At 46.3% G+C, this 17319-nt stretch overlaps 1 protein-coding gene across 1 annotated transcript in view; it reads left to right on the forward strand.

The window, feature by feature from the left end:
- The first annotated feature begins 3099 nt into the window (after positions 1-3099).
- Positions 3100-17319, forward strand: part of SPINT1 (serine peptidase inhibitor, Kunitz type 1) — a 47740-nt gene continuing 33520 nt past the window's right edge. The window contains exons 1-2 of the mRNA XM_077260791.1: positions 3100-3514; positions 15450-15604. Of these exons, the coding sequence (XP_077116906.1) occupies positions 3121-3514; positions 15450-15604 (549 nt within the window). The 5' untranslated portion in view covers positions 3100-3120. The remainder of the gene's footprint in view (positions 3515-15449; positions 15605-17319) is intronic.

Raw genomic sequence — 17319 nt, forward strand, 5'->3', positions numbered from 1 at the left:
GCACTGTATGGCACAGCTATGGGGCAATAATGAACGGTGCAGAGCACTATATGGCACAGCTATGGGGCAATAATGAACGGTGCAGAGCACTATATGGCACAGCTATGGGGCAATAATGAACGGTGCAGAGCACTGTATGGCACAGCTTTCTATGGCACATCTATGGGGCAATAAGGAGCGGTGCAGAGCACTATATGGCACAGCTATGGGGCAATAATGAACGGTGCAGAGCACTATATGGCACAGCTTTCTATTGTACAGCTATGGGGCAATAATGAACGGTGCAGAGCACTATATGGCACAGCTATGGGGCAATAAGGAACGGTGCAGAGCACTATATGGCACAGCTATGGGGCAATAAGGAACGGTGCAGAGCACTATATGGCACAGCTATGGGGCAATAAGGAACGGTGCAGAGCACTATATGGCACAGCTATGGGGCAATAAGGAACGGTGCAGAGCACTATATGGCACAGCTATGGGGCAATTATGAATGGTGCAGAGCACTATATGGCACAGCTATGGGGCAATTATGAACGGTGCAGAGCACTATATGGCACAGCTTTCTATGGTACAGCTATGGGGCAATAATGAATGGTGCAGAGCACTATATGGCCCAGCTATGGGGCAATTATGAACGGTGCAGAGCACTATATGGCACAGCTATGGGGCAATAATGAACGGTGCAGAGCACTATATGGCACAGCTTTCTATGGTACAGCTATGGGGCAATAATGAATGGTGCAGAGCACTATATGGCACAGCTATGGGGCCATAATGAACGGTATGGTGCATCTATTTTTATTTTTGAAATTCACCGGTAGCTGCTGCATTTCCCACCCTAGGCTTATACTCGAGTCAATAAGTTTTCCCAGTTTTTTGTGGCAAAATTAGGGGGGTCGTCTTATACTCGGGTCGGCTTATACTCGAGTATATACGGTACTTTTCTGCCCAATGATGACAGAAGTATTCTAGGAGTGATACCTTTATTGGCATCACTCCTAGAATACTTCTGTCATCATTGGGCAGAAAAGTATTCACATCGATTTTTCTGGCTAACACGGTACCACAATACAATTTGTTATTGTACATCACATTACCATTTAAAAAGGCAGTTTTGATGTCCAAATGTCTGACACCTCTTTTGTACAGCAGCTATAGCCATTAGTGTCCTGAATGTGATCTGCTTACAACTGGAGAATATCTGGCATCATAATCTTCACCATATTTCTGAGAATATCCTTTTGTGATTAATCTTGCTCTAAAGCTGTAAACCTTGCCTTCATAGTAATAATTGGGCTTTAAAGCCCATATACATTTGATTGCTTTGTTGCCTTGTGGTAGCCTAATGCGTTTCCAAGTTTGAAGTTGATGGACTTTATTTCCTCCTTAGCAGCATTGTTCCACTTCAGTTTTTCATGGACAGATAGCTGTTGCATCTCATCCCATGACTGCAGCTCTGATTTAGGTAGTGTTTTGACAAAGTAGCATAGACACGTAGCTGGTACACCCTTGTTTGATCTTGACAATCTCATGACTTGAGGTTCACCTGATTTTTTTTTTTATTTTTTTTATTTATTTTTTTTTCCTGTTGCTTCTTCAGTAGTTGAAGAACCTGACCAAACGTCTACATCCTTTCCTTTATTTTGAAATTATGACTGAGATTGTTGTTTCAGCTGGTATGCGGTCATGAAACTTGAGCACTACAAAGTTCTCATCAAACATTACATCTCTGATTATTGTGACCTTGTTTGTTCGTGGGTGCAGAATTTTATATCCTTTCAGATTTCACAGTAGCCCACAAGGCTACCTACTTTTGCATGAGATTTCCACGTGGTACGTTTTTCTTCAGGAATATGTCTAAATACTTTACTTTCGAATATTTTCATGTGTTGTAGCTCAGGCTTTTGTTCCATTGCTCAAATGGAGTTTTCTCAGTTGCTTTACCTGGTAGTCTGTTTTGAAGATGGCAAGCTGTCAATGATGGCTTCACCCCAATATATTGGCAAATCTGCATCAAATGGCATACTTCTTCCACTTTCACAAAATGACCTGTTTCTTCTTTCTGCTACATAATTTTGTTCAGAGTTGTATGGTACAGTGGTCTGAAACACCATTCCATTTTTCCTTTATAACACTCTCATTACTTGTATATGCAGTTTTACTATCTGCATGCAGAAGTTTTGGCATTCTCCAAAATGTGTAATATACTGAAGTATATAATCACTGAATAGTCATATAACCGGTATGTCCAGTCTTATGATTACTCAAATGATGTATTCTTAGTGTTGTGTGTGGGGTTTGTGTTTTGTTTTTTTTTTGGATATAATTTACAAACTAGTATTTATTAACACATATATAACAAGGACAATAGTTAATGACATTATATTTAGCTGTACTATCTTTAGAAGATTAACAGCAGTTAAAATCCACAAGATTAAATGACACAGAACCCCCTGGAGCATGGATAAGGGATAATTTCCATGTGAGGTTATTGAGTATACACTAAATATCCAACTTGGCAGTATCTTTTTTTTTTTTTTTTTCTTTTTTTTCCTTTTGTGGTCTGAGGTTTCTTGAGCCTATTGGGGGGACACCAGGGCCAGCTTTCGTTGAGTGGGGGACGCCATTTTGTGACTTTAGGGTGCCAACTTCCCTGTAAGGCAGGGTCATGTGAGGAATACACTAGGACATCCTAGGCTATTACGTATGTCTCTAAGTTTGGTGTCCATCTGTAAATTATAGGTGGTGTCTGATATTTAGTCTGGTGGATTGTAACTGCTGGTAATCCTCTAAAGGTAGTTTATTTTTCTGTACTATTGTCCCTGTTATTTGTGATTTATAAATACTACTTTTCATATTATACCTAATAAATATTTGAGTACATTAGTTTAAAAGGGTAAAACGACAGTGTATGCAATCTATACAAATTACACAGCAGTATGGAAGACTCCAGTCTCTCTGGTCACAACTTCTCAGACGTTCCCCCTTCACCCACAGGAAACCCACACGAGAAGTAGACATGTTCCACATCTGCAATATTACAGTCTTGCAGGGCTGACCATCTAAAAACCAGTGCCCCTGTTCTTCTCTTCTTCTCAGTAGTTGGTTGACCCCAAGATGCGACTCCTGGTCACTATTGCCGCCATGGTGGCCTCTATCTGGCTGGTTTGCTCTGAGCTCCAAGGACAGAGCTGCTTGGACAATTTTACCAATATGCCCAACTTTGTGTTGGATCTGAACGACTCTGTGAGCAGCGGAGCCACGTTCCTCACCGCACCCGCTTTGGACCGGGTGAGGGACTGCCTGACCGCTTGCTGCAGGTCACCGTCTTGTAACGTGGCGCTGGTGGAGCGAGATCACGGCCACGATGACATTATACACTCTTGTTTCCTGCTCAACTGCGTCTACAAGCAGGAGTTTGTGTGCAAGTTCGTCAGGAAGGAGGGATTCGGTAATTACGTCACGGTGGACGTCAGCAAGAAGTATCTACACCGCTGGGAAGAGCAGGAAGGTGAGCGATTTAAATGGGACAATTACCGATATTGACACTTGTATCTGGACAGGGTTGTATGGAAACCGTAAGGAACTGGACATACTTGTCTCTAATTTTACACAAGTTCATGTACTTCTCTTTTTTTTTCCTTTTTTTTTTTTCCGCCTACAAAAAAGGCGAATGGTGTTAACAAGGTTAGTTTTACACTGGACAATCATTCAGCTTGGTGCCGTTCACCAACAGACAAATCATGGTGTTAGAAGTATTTTTTGCAGGCAGCTTTGACCAAGCAGTCCAGTTATAGCTACATCAGCATGACTATTGAGCCCAGTGATTGTCTGCAGCGGTCATGTTTTAAAGTCTTGAAGTCAATCTGTTCAGTCGTATCCATAGACTGGGGGCAGTGACAGATGGCCAGCGATAGGGCAAGTTCAGTTCACTTTGTAATCTTCATTCAGGGTATGCCGATAAAACAAAACACAAACTGAAAAACCTCATCGGCTGTGTCTTGGCATACAAAGCTGACTATATACCTTTGCATGAGGTAATTCAATCCAAATATTTATTTTTAATTTCCTCTTGTTGGGCCTCTTCTGTTGGAAGTCAGGAGGTTTGGCCAACCTTAGGGTATGTGTCCACGTTGTGGATTCCATTGCGGATCCTGCAGAATCCGCAAGTAAAATTACCTGCGTATTTTCTGCAGATTTTGTGTGGATTTCTCCTGCGCTTCTACCCCTGCGGAGATTCCTAAAGGAATGGGTGTAAAACGCTGCTGAATCCGCACAAAGAATTGACATGCTGTGGAAAATAAACCACAGCGTTTCTGCGCGGAATTTTCTGCAGCATGTGCACTGCGGGTTTGGTTTTCCATAGGTTTACATGGTACTGCTGTGGATCCGCAGGGCCAAACCTGTTTTGGAACCGTGGCCAAATCTGCTGCTGATCAGCAGCCAAATTCGCAACATGTGCACATACCCTAAAAGGGAACCTGTCAGCAGGTTTTTGCTATGTATTTTGATGTAGGGTTAGAGACCCTGATTCCAGCCATGTATCACTTAAGTGGGCTGTGTTTTGCTGTTTCAGTAAAATTCATGTTTCATCAGCAGGTGATTATCACTGCAGGGCTAGCTAGATTTCTTGTGCTTCCTAGTCCATCCATGACCCCACCACTAATTATCAGGTTTCTTCCGGTGCACAGGTTACACAGCTGTCAATTAGTGATGTGGGCGGGGTTATACACAGCTCAGCATTAGGCTATGTGCACACGTCAGGATTTTTCATCAGGATTTGTAGCCAAAACCAGGAGGGGAACAATTAGAGGAAAAGTATAATAGAAACATATGCACCACTTCTGCATTTATCACCCAAAAATGACAAAATCCTGACGTGTGCACATACCCTCAGAGCTCTGCTCGATTTTCCACTTCCAAATGATGCATCAGTGGAATCAGGGTCTCAGCCCCTACATCATTCTGCACCCAAATTTTTTGAAAAAAAAAACCCTGCTGACCGATTCCCTTTTAACCTAACATGTATGGCAACCTTAGGAGACTTCTTTGCCAACAAAGATATATGGAGGAAAGTGGTCATGCTGGGATTGCACGAGACAATGCTTATGCAGCGCCCCAGAGTCCTGGTCGTTGCAGTACTGTGGCTCCGCCACTATGGGGAGCTATGGTGCGTCTGATGGCACTGAAGGAGTTCATCTGATCAGGTATCACAGACACCAATACATTTCATAGCCGGGGACACCAATACATTTCATAGCCGGGCCTCCGGGGGGAGCTAAGGGTGCTATTCATTAGGCCACTCCCCACCATAGTGGGTAAACTGGGGGTCAGGCAGGAAGTTAGATCAGAAAGCTGACTGGGTTGGAACCAGGCAACACCTTGTGGCAGAGGGTGTTGTAGGGGAAGATACAGTAGGGTCTCTGTCAGGGGTGGGATCCTGGCAGAGGCTTGGCAACTTGAACGAACGTAACGGGACCGTGCCTGCTCCGGGTAGCGGCGGTGCCCAAGGAAGGACTAGAAGCGAGATAGATTGTGCTGAGTGAGAAACGAGATCACGCAAAAGGAAATACCAGTAGGAGTCGTGCTGTAAGACCGAAGCAACATCCTACTGAGGCGCACTACCGGTGGCCGGAACGCCGAGGGAGTATCATAACATTCAGCTTCAAGCAATACTCTAAACAGCAGCAGGACAGTCAGTTTAAGGCGGGCTGTCTAACCTAAATCACCTATGCAGTCTTGGGGGGCAACCTGTGGAGAGGGGCGACTCTAGGGTCCCGGAAGAGCTCCGAGCCCACCCGTCAAACGGGTGCCGTCCCAACCAGAACATCAGGGAGGGACGGAGGATTAGCAGAACATCATCTAATCGAGTTGTGAGGGAACTTAAGAAACAGACACAACAGTTGTGGGGGACTTTCCGTAAGCACAGCAGGGAAGGACCACAACACATAGCGCTAGAAGGAAGGCACCGATTTCCACCTGTGAAGGGAACTCTGGAGGTGCCATTGGACCGTCCGGACTTGCGCAGCCTGGTGAACCGTATTCCGGACTGAGGACTCAGAGATCTTCAGTAAAGAGACTGCAACCTGGTGTCCTCGTTATTTACTGCACTGCACCACTACAGCGTCCCTACCACCATCCATATCTACTATTCACTGTGCGCCCCACGGCAGGGTCACGGACCGGGGCCTAGCCGCCGTGACAACCCCAGAGCAGAGACTCAGAGGCCCGGTACCGGGTACCCCTCGGCCCTGCGGCAGTGGGGGCGCTACAACTTGGCGTCACGAACAGGATCTACTTAAGCCTGAAGAATCAGGCCATGTGCGCCTTGGAACTGTGACCTGACGTATTTGGACTGTACTTTATTGGGAGACTGTGTACTACCACTTGCTGCCAAAAGTTCCCGCCAAAAACCGCCGCCATTGCTGCGCCAGAAAAGGAGGGCGTGCCATGGGAGGAGACTACCAAAGTGGCGCCAGCAGCAGCGACCGCCCCCTGCGCCTCTTGTTGCAAAGCGATGACCTGCCTCAAGGCAGAGGACCACCCCCTGACCTGCAACGGCGGGAAACGGGAGACGGAGAGGAAGCCCGACTCCGGAGAAATGGCGGAGTCAGATGCATGCACTGTCACCGAATGTCGGACAGTGAAGACGAACAGCAAGTGCCTGAACGAGGAAGGAGCAATCCCGGCTTGCCCTCACCCATTGGAGGCGGACTCGCGTCCACCGCCGGTGAAGGACCTGAACTCCTTGGGGCCGCCAGTGGAGGAGCCGAGCCTACCTATCCCAGACACGGAATCATGGAAGGCGGAGCCACAACGAGAGGTGGCTCCGGAGGAGCCGCGGTTCGGGCTGCAGCAGATTCCAGTGCCCTTGTCAACGGACCGGAGCGACATCGGTGGAATCACATCAGGCGCAGGTATGGACGGCGTCCCTACTCCCCTGGCCGATTCTGCTCTCCTGACCGATCCCGCTCCTGTGACCGCTCCTCACCCCAGCAATGATCGTTCCTTCTTGGTGGAGCGGGTGATCCTCACCTCTAACGCGATGGGGAAGCTAGTGCCTCCGCTACCAACCAAGATGGGAGAACCCATAGATGTGGGCCTAGACGGGGTGATCCTTCGGTGGGACACCCCTTGGACCGGGCCGAACGGGACCCGGGAGGATGGCCTCACCCTTGCGGTACTTACCTGGGAACAGTATAAGCAATGTCTGATCCAACACTGGAAAGATCGGGACGAGACCGAACCACCTGACACACAACGTAAGAAGTCTGCTCCCGGCAAGAAAGATGTGGTAAAGCGGGGAACCGTGCTGGCCTACCACCCGAAGAGGGGATGGGGCTCCATACAGGAACCGGGGCTACCAACTGATGTCTTTGTTACTAGCTATAACGTGAAGACCCCCTGCTGCAGTTGAAATGGTGATCCGTTACAAAGGGGGGACCAGGTGACCTACACCCGCCATCGGAGTGCACAAGGATGGTGTGCCCGGAACGTTCCGACGGTGTGAGCCTGAGAGAGCGCCCCCTGTTGCCCCGATCATGAATGATCCTGATTTGCCAGACCTTGTTCCTATCACCACTGTACGCCTTGTAGCAGCTACCGAACTCGCAAGCAGGATTAGCCTTCAAATCCAGGCACCGGCTGATCTGATGGCATCTGAGAGACCAACTACCAGTATGGGTGCTGCGTCGACCAGGGGACAAAGATCACCCCCAGGCTTAGAAGGATAAACCTCGATACCATGAAGATGTAAATAGTTCTTTGACTGTTTGTTCGTTTCCTGATTTTGCTGCTGAACCCGTCCAGGGTTAACTTTTAAGGGGATCCTTCTGTGGACCTGGGATCCCTATTGTTTGCTTTTGTTTGTTTTTCCAAAGTTTTTGCACAAGTTTCTAGTTGAAAAGAACTGCTGAAATCATGAACAGTGCATGATCCGAACTTCTTGTACATAGTTTGCACCTTATTAAAGGCGCTCCCTACTGGTTTTACTTAAAGAAGGACTCTTTGTGAAGATACCACACTGGAACCTTTGCTGAGTATGGACTGGTAGCTTGAGAAGATATGCTACCTCATAGAGACTTGTTCCCCTCTTAAAGGGGATGTTCATTTGTTGCGCTTAAACGGCGCAATATTGCTTTAAGACTGGAAGCAATAATGTCTCGACCAAAGAAAGTGATGATAATGTTTATGTGAGTAAGTTATATGTATTTAACCAGTTGATTGTGAAGAAATGCTGATGATGTTCTCTGAAAAGAAAAAGTGAAAGATAGAAGAAAGATGCAGTGGGCCCGTAGGGATAGACGTGATGTCCAGCATGCATGATAGAGGGAAAGATAATGAGAAGGCTTAATGTTCAATAGAAAATGTTTTAATAATGTTGATAGATAGTTAGGATAGAAGGTAAACCCTGAGTCCTCATAGGAGTCATGTAGAGATGGCTCAGTGCTCTTAAACCGAAAGTAATGTTATGTTCTATACTGTGTATAGTAGTTGAAAAGGCAGTAGGCCCGGGCTGAACGGGGCGGTCCTGCATAGAAGGGAGAGGCAGTAGGTCTGGTGCCGTTAGGACAGGCGGTCCTGCAGATTTAAAGAAGGGGAATGAAAAAGTTAAATTACCTTATAATGTGATTATAGGAAGGTCTTTAGTGGATTCAGAGTGTGTGTCCTTAAAGGCAATGTTAAATTATTGTTCAACAATTTTGCAGTTAGTAGAATACCCGGTTGGGTAAGAAGAGTTATTTATAGCATGTTGCTATGATATTTAGCCATGTTTGTAACGTTCAAGTGTCCTTACCTCCCATAAAGGGAAGCCTGTTCAAGTATACTTATTGTTATTGCACTCAACAAAACTGTATGTCTTTTTGCTAACTTGTATTGTTGTTTTCTTCCCAGTCCCGGAGTACTGTGTTTAACCAGGGGGGAGTGCAGCGCCCCAGAGTCCTGGTCGTTGCAGTACTGTGGCTCCGCCACTATGGGGAGCTATGGTGCGTCTGATGGCACTGAAGGAGTTCATCTGATCAGGTATCACAGACACCAATACATTTCATAGCCGGGCCTCCGGGGGGAGCTAAGGGTGCTATTCATTAGGCCACTCCCCACCATAGTGGGTAAACTGGGGGTCAGGCAGGAAGTTAGATCAGAAAGCTGACTGAGTTGGAACCAGGCAACACCTTGTGGCAGAGGGTGTTGTAGGGGAAGATACAGTAGGGTCTCTGTCAGGGGTGGGATCCTGGCAGAGGCTTGGCAACTTGAACGAACATAACGGGACCGTGCCTGCTCCGGGTAGCGGCGGTGCCCAAGGAAGGACTAGAAGCGAGAGAGATTGTGCTGAGTGAGAAACGAGATCACGCAAAAGGAGAAATACCAGTAGGAGTCGTGCTGTAAGACCGAAGCAACATCCTACTGAGGCGCACTACCGGTGGCCGGAACGCCGAGGGAGTATTATAACATTCAGCTTCAAGCAATACTCCAAACAGTGGCAGGACAGTCAGTCTAAGGCGGGCTGTCTAACCTAAATCACCTATGCAGTCTTGGGGGGCAACCTGTGGAGAGGGGCGACTCTAGGGTCCCGGAAGAGCTCCGAGCCTACCCGTCAAACGGGTGCCGTCCCAACCAGAACATCAGGGAGGGACGGAGGATTAGCAGAACATCATCTAATCGAGTTGTGAGGGAACTTAAGAAACAGACACAACAGTTGTGGGGACTTTCCGTAAGCACAGCAGGGAAGGACCACAACACATAGCGCTAGAAGGAAGGCACCGATTTCCACCTGTGAAGGGAACTCTGGAGGTGCCATTGGACCGGCCGGACTTGCGCAGCCTGGTGAACCGTATTCCGGACTGAGGACTCAGAGATCTTCAGTAAAGAGACTGCAACCTGGTGTCCTCGTTATTTACTGCACTGCACCACTACAGCGTCACTACCACCATCCATATCTACTATTCACTGTGCGCCCCACGGCAGGGTCACGGACCGGGGCCTAGCCGCCGTGACAACCCCAGAGCAGAGACTCAGAGGCCCGGTACCGGGTACCCCTCGGCCCTGCGGCAGTGGGGGCGCTACACTTACATATGATATTGATTGGTTGAATATAATCGTGTTCACTCTGGAAATGATTGAGAATCGGACAGTGCTGCATGTGGTTACACCTGTTGCCTGCCGATTGTTGCTGCTGGAGCGCCCCCACTGCCGCAGGGCCGAGGGGTACCCGGTACCGGGCCTCTGAGTCTCTGCTCTGGGGTTGTCACGGCGGCTAGGCCCCGGTCCGTGACCCTGCCGAGGGGCGCACAGTGAATGATGTGACGGATGTAGATGGTGCGGTGCAGTAAATAACGAGGACACCAGGTTGCAGTCTCTTTACCTCTTTACTGAAGGTTTTAGAGTCCTCAGTCCAGAGCGCTGTCAACAGGGCTGTCTGAGACCGGCCGGTCCAAAGGCACATCAGGAGTTCTCTTTACAGGTGGGAATCAGTGTCTACCTTCTAGCGCTGGGTGTTGTAGTCCTTCCCTGCTGAGCTCCCGGGATAGTCCTCACAACTGCTTCTGTCTGTCTCTGATGTTCGTTCTCTCCGTCCCCCAGATGATATGGTAGGACGCACCCGTATGACGGGGTAGGCCTGGAGTTCTTCCGGGACCCTAGAGTCGCCCCTCTCCCACAGCTGCCTCTGTTGTCTGCTTAGGTGTTAAGTGAGACAGTGGCTGTCCTGCCGTGGTTTGCAGTAGTACTTAAAGTCTCTTACTTGCTCGGCGTTCCGGCCACCGACTGTTTGCGCCTCAGAAGGATGTTGCCTCGGTCTAACAGCACGACTCCTTCTGGTCCTAATGCCTCTTCTCTGTATTCCCGTTGTTCACTGGTTAGTTCTGCTCTTAGGAGTCTGCCAGGATCCCATCCCTGACAGGTCCTGTCACTAGCTCTTCCCAGTTACTTCTCCCTGTCTTCCTGTCCAACCCCCAGTTTTACCAGAGTGTGAGGAGTGGCCTACTAGATAGGACCACCCCCCCTGGTGGCCGGAGTGTGAAGTGTAGTGAGGTGTTACCTGGTCAGAGAAACTCCTTTAGTGCAATCAGACGTACCATAGCTCCCCATAGTGGCGGAGCCACAGTACTGCAACGACCAGGACTCTGGGGCGCTGCACTGCCCTCCGACTGAAGACTCCCCAGGGGCAGGTTTGTGTACGCTGTGTATAGGCAGAAAGCTGCCAATCGTGGGTGAGGTTATACAAAGCTGAGCTTTCAAAGCACTGCTAGATCTGCAACAGAAAACTGTTTTTAATTATAACTGCAGCAAGAAGTCCAGTGAGTGATAAATCACTGGAATCAGGGTCTCTGCCCCTACATCGTTCTGATCTCTAATGGGATATCAAAAGCCATGTGACAGATTCCCTTTTAAAGGTACAATAATTTTTCTTAAGTGTAGGTAACACAACATTTATAGTCTGTTCACAGTTTGAATAGGCAGCTGATTTTAATACCAGCACACTGAATGTGATTTTTTTTTTTTCATCTTATGCTGTGTACATGCACCACTTTCTTTTTACATCTCTTGGGCAGGGGACAATGATCAATGTCCCTATAGGGTCAGAAACAACACAGTACACAGCAGGGGCACATTTATTATCTCAGATTATTTGGCACAGGAACATTATTTTTTTTTCTTTCTTTTGCATAGTCAATTGTGTAATGTACTTTGTTAGATGGACAGTCCTTTTTAATGAATTTTTCGCATTCTTGAGCTGCTGAGTGCCACCCCCTGAAATGTTCTTCAGCCAAGGGCTTCATATATCTGTTGTAGTTTATGGCTCTTTTTTTTTGCATAGATTCTGGTGAATTTGTTGGGTAAAAAAAGTCAAATGCTAAAAGCTACAGAATTCTGGTGAAAACTGCTTTATTATTGATTGGTCCTGAAGGCCTCATCCAGACGTCCATTTCTTGTCACATACGTGGAATGCTGGGCATTTGTCTAATTTTACGTACCGGCACGCTTCATGATAGTGTGTGGACTTGTCCTGTGAGGGCATCACGCCCATGCAGGCTGCATGTTGCCGGTGGGGTGTGCTGGCCAGGACCGTGTTTCACCGTTTAATAATGGAGACTTTCTCCTCTCACTTGATGTCACCCTTCTATACAGATCTACTCACTTTACTCTCCAAACCCTAGCTCCCTAATTAAAATGAACCCCCTTACTTTTCCTAGCACTAGCCCTTCCCACTATGGGCTAATCTCAAACATGAACCCTTTCCCTAATGTCTCTACCTAAACTACCTGAACTACACTCAACTATCTACCTTCCCATACTACCTATCTTGTGAACTATAATACCTTACATTATGACATCATACACTATACATTTCTAATGTTACTTATCACACTACACATTACAACAAAAGATGCATACAACACGTTGGTTGTCTTCAGGGGCAGGAACATGACAGCAGAGTCCACCATTCCCACATTATGTAAAATAGTACATTTATCATCTTGGTTTTGGATCAAATTATCATCCATGTTTGGTCTTTCTACCAATAGTGTTTATCACTTATAGATCACTTATAGATGTATAAAATATACCCTTCTCCTATCCTTTACATGGTTAATCATGGACTGTACACTGATGCCATCCGTGTGCTGTCAATGATGTTCATAGACTTTGTATTGGCCCCTTGCGCACACACGTCAAGGGGGTGAGTGGACATGTATCTGTGATTTTTGAACACGCGGTCCATCTTAAAAAAAAAAAAATAAAAAAAAAATCGTTATCTGAACTATGAGTGCTTTCTGCCCGTGAAAAACATTTGCGGAAAAGGTATGTGCAACACTAGTCTTGTCATGTTAAATGGGTAAAAGTGCTCATAAAACCTAGTATTTTCGTGGTTTACTCATTAAAATCCTCTCTGTTCTCGAACAGAGGCATGCATCTTATTGTTGGCTAGGTTACTGGCCACCACTGTAGTATTTGAATATGCGCAGCGCTTACAAGCTCATTCCATAGTTGGGAAGTTATGCTCGGACGCTGGATCTGACCAGCATAGGAACCCGTAAGCTCCTCCGTTGCTGCAATAGTGGTGCCAGGATGTCGCTGCTCCGAACGAACCATCAATTGGAAGTGCTACACACCCCAACAAACAGGATGCTGGGAGGTAGTGGAGCGGTGCGCTCCTCTTCAGAAGTAGGGAAGAACCCTTAAAATGTTCTCCTCAGAGGAACAGTAAAAGTAGATCGGATGAGGTGAGGAGTTTTAATGAGCCACGCAGAGACTGAGCCTTGGTAATTGGGATCCAGAGAATCCGTGTAGATTTGTATGGACTTGTTTTGCTTGTCTGGTTGCATTGCTCCCTGCCCTGGATTGTCTCACAGTAATGTGGTAGGTGAGGACCTCAGACACTGGCTCCCAGCACGGCCTACTATGTGTTCTATGTAATGTTGTTTTTTCCATTTCTTTTCATTCGGTGATGCTAATTACTGGCTACCGCCAGGTATTGAGGATAATGGAGGGGATTAGGATGGCCTACAACTCCACCAACACCATTTAAGAGTCCACACATTGTGGTTTTTCTTATTTTTCTACTTTTATCAAAAGTGTATCATTTCATGTTACCAAGAACATGAAGGAATTGAATAATTGGGACTTGTGTATCCACGTTCCTCAACAGTCCCCTGATACAATTCCCAGCCCAGGTATGTAGTTGGTCCATGGTCTCTGGACATCAAATACCACCACCCTATATTAAGGTCTCCTCTTGGGGCTCCTCCAGAAAGGGGTTAAGGCCCCGTCTCACTAAGCGATTTACCAACGATCACGACCAGCGATACGACCTGGCCGTGATCGGTGGAAAGTCGCTGTGTGGTCGCTGGGGAGCTGTCACACAGACCGCTCTCCCCAGCGACCAACGATCAGGGGAACGACTTCGGCATCGTTGAAACTGTCATCAACGATGCCGAAGTCCCCCTGCAGCACCCGGTAACCAGGGTAAACATCGGGTTACTAAGCGCGGCCCTGCGCTTAGTAACCCGATGTTTACCCTGGTTACCAGTGAAGACATCGCTGGATCGGTGTCACACACACCGATTCAGCAATGTCAGCGGGGCCTCAACGACCAAAAAAAGGTCCAGGCCATTCCGACACGACCAGCGATCTCGCAGCAGGGGCCTGATCGCTGGTACGTGTCACACATAGCGAGATCGCTATGGAGGTCGCTGTTGCGTCACAAACCTTGTGACTCAGCAGCGATCTCGCTAGCGATCTCGCTATGTGAGACGGGGCCTTTAGATGAGTCTCGCGTCTCCCGTTCTAAAGATTAGTGGAGCCCAATTATACCTTTAACACCTGTGCTCCTGTCCAGTGATTACAGGCATATGTGGGAAAAAACCTGGTACCATGTGGTAGGAATAATGTATTGGGCTCTGCATACACGATGAGCTTTTGGTGCGTTTTTGACACTGCGTATGATTTTTTTTTTTTTTTCTTCTTCAAAAATGGGGTCTGAGTATACTGACCTGCGGTGCGGGTTTCAAATCTGCAGCTTGACAATTTTTCTTGTGGGTACAGGGCGTTTTCTGTGCAGATTTTTCCCATAGACTTGCATTAGATGCAGAAAATCCACAGGTGAAAAAACAAAACAAAAAAACCCCGCACAATTTGCACCTGACTATATCCACAAAGTTTTGTCAAATCCAAATGCCTGGAAGAATAAACAAAGCCGCTTTATTTACAACCTTACACACCAAAAGAGACAAATGCAGTGTAGGAAAAAAAATGATAAAAACACAACGAAAAAAAGTAAGTAACCTAATCTTACTTAGCAGGTGTAGAAATTATGCAACTTCAAAAGCTTGCTGTGGGAACGTAGCCTTGAGGTGTTCAGTGTAAAAGAACTTCCTAACATTTTTTTTTTTCTTTTTCCTTGCTTTCAGGCTTTGTCCCAAAAGCAAAGCGCACTTGAATAAATCTTTGAATAATAATTTCCACAATTTTAGATGTATGGAGAGAGCCAAAAAAAAACAAAAATTAATGCACTGTGTAATAGCTGTCAGGGACATGATCTTATAATACTACATCTCCTGGGCAGGAGAGGATGCAAAAGAGTATACAAAAGGACCGCATGTGCTGTGAGGTAAAACATTTCTCTGGTTTTTTTTTTTTGCTTCCTCCCCTGCCCTGGAGCTGTGGTAAGATCGGACCATGTCCCTGTATGATCAGTCATTACACAGTACACAGCAGGGACACATTTATAAGATTATCTAAGCAGAGAGACATTTTATTTAAATACATCCAATACTAGAAATTATTATTATTCCAAGATCTAATAATTAAAATATACTTGATTTGTGGGACAAACTCCATTTTATTAATAATCTATTAGTTTTCAGGCTAGAGACAAAATTGAATTTCATGTTAAGGTTGTACATTCGGTCTTCTAATGTATCTGTCACCCATCTTTCCTCTAGGAGAAGATGATCCTCCAATAGCCCGAGTCAGCGGAGATGTGAAGGTTCAGCCTAACCAGGAGGTGACTTTGAGCGGGAAGGAAAGCTGGGATAAAGAAGGCATTGTGACTTATGAATGGAGCCTGCTTTCTGGGGATCCTGAAGTTGTCCATCAGGTAAAAATCCCTGACACCTAATGGAAAGTAAAAGAATAAATACAAAAACGTAGACCCATGATTACCGCCAGATAACGACAGGCAATCAGTGGTTTGGAGGTGGTGAAGTGAGCAGTGTGAGGAATCTCCTCGGTGTTGTCCACTGTACTTCACAGCAGAAGTGATAAGATGGAGACAGGAACACAACAAAGGAAGAAATGTAAACCGCCCTTTTGTGGTTGTCTACTGTCTGTAAAGAAAGTCTGTCTGACACAGATTTTGTGCCACAAGCAGAACCTACGTTACATCAGAGCTTGTTGCAGTTGCCTTCCGGAAATATCATCAAAAATAAGTCTGGCTCAATTATTGGTGGTTCTGCTTATATATTGAGGGACATAAAGGTACAGGAGTTACAGCAGATGGGTGATTTGTACGCACCCGAAAACCTCTTTAAATCTGACCACTAAGCCTAAATATAGGCTGTCAATTCCTGTTCGCTACAGATTTTTTCAGCAGTCTCATTGTCGTCACAGGCAGGATGGCACGCCTATACATAGGTCCACCATTCGCAATAGGTGGACACGGTGACTTTTGTACAGGTCATGGTGCCTGTCTCTAATCTCCCATAGATGCCAATGAACATGTGGCTGCTTTAACACTAAGCTTTGACCCCCTAACTGCGATTCTGGGTACATGGAAGGTTGTAATTTCTCCGTGGCTTAAAGGTAATGTGTGTGTTTCACCCTCATGCCTCTCATAAGTGCCCCTCTGTGAGAGATTTAATTTGACAGGACTTTATTAATTCCACAAATTCCTAATATCACTGGTTGGGTAGGCCATGAGTACCACCCTCTGTGATATTTGGAGTGAACAGCTCTATTCTGACTCATGGGTATGTAGAACGCAGTGGTGCCTGGATAGGCCAATTCTTTTGGGCGCTTCCGTATTGACCTGTACTCACGTTCATACCGATTTATCAGATAGCTTAACTCAGCCACGTTCTCATGTAAGAAGACTCCAGGAAAAGAGGATTGCTTTAACCGAAATTCTTGTATTATGATGAAAGCAGCAGGTAAAAAGGAATATTCAACAGAGGACATGTAATAGGATGCATACAGATATGGGGATGATGACAAAATGGAGAATAAGGGCGTGAACAAACATACATCACAGGACTACAGTGAGAGAGTTGGGACAAAATAAAGGGAAAGGCAAACTTCTGCCTAGAAAGAAAGGATGGAACACAAACAATGCAAACATTAAATGATTTCTCAAGTCGTGGGACATGACACTCCCCGTCTGAAATCCTTGGATTTCACGATGTCCGTAATTTTTCGAAGTCGTTCGAACCTGAAAAAACAAGAGGAAGAAAACATGCATGCAATCATAAACATAAAAGATTTTTAAGTCCAACTCGTTGTTGTTGACCCGTGGATCACACCGAAAGATAAGTTCAAGTATATAAAACCCATCTTCAGATTGGGGAAGCCGCAAACATGCAAACTCTTCCACCAACCCAGAATCCAATGGGAATGTTAAGGGTTCAATCCAATGGAAAATGTCAACATTCAATAAACTGGGGAATGAGGAGGAATGCTCCCCGCCGTGAACAACGTCCAGGAGCATGTTCAGTTCATGTGATGTCCTCCTTTCGTAGAAGCAGCACGAGTTCAGTGACCGGGCGGAAGAAGGTTCGGGTAGAGCCCCCTTTTGTCACCTTAACTTCTACCTTACGA

This window comes from Ranitomeya variabilis, chromosome 1, assembly GCF_051348905.1.
Source record: "Ranitomeya variabilis isolate aRanVar5 chromosome 1, aRanVar5.hap1, whole genome shotgun sequence".
Taxonomy (NCBI): Eukaryota; Metazoa; Chordata; class Amphibia; order Anura; family Dendrobatidae; genus Ranitomeya; species Ranitomeya variabilis.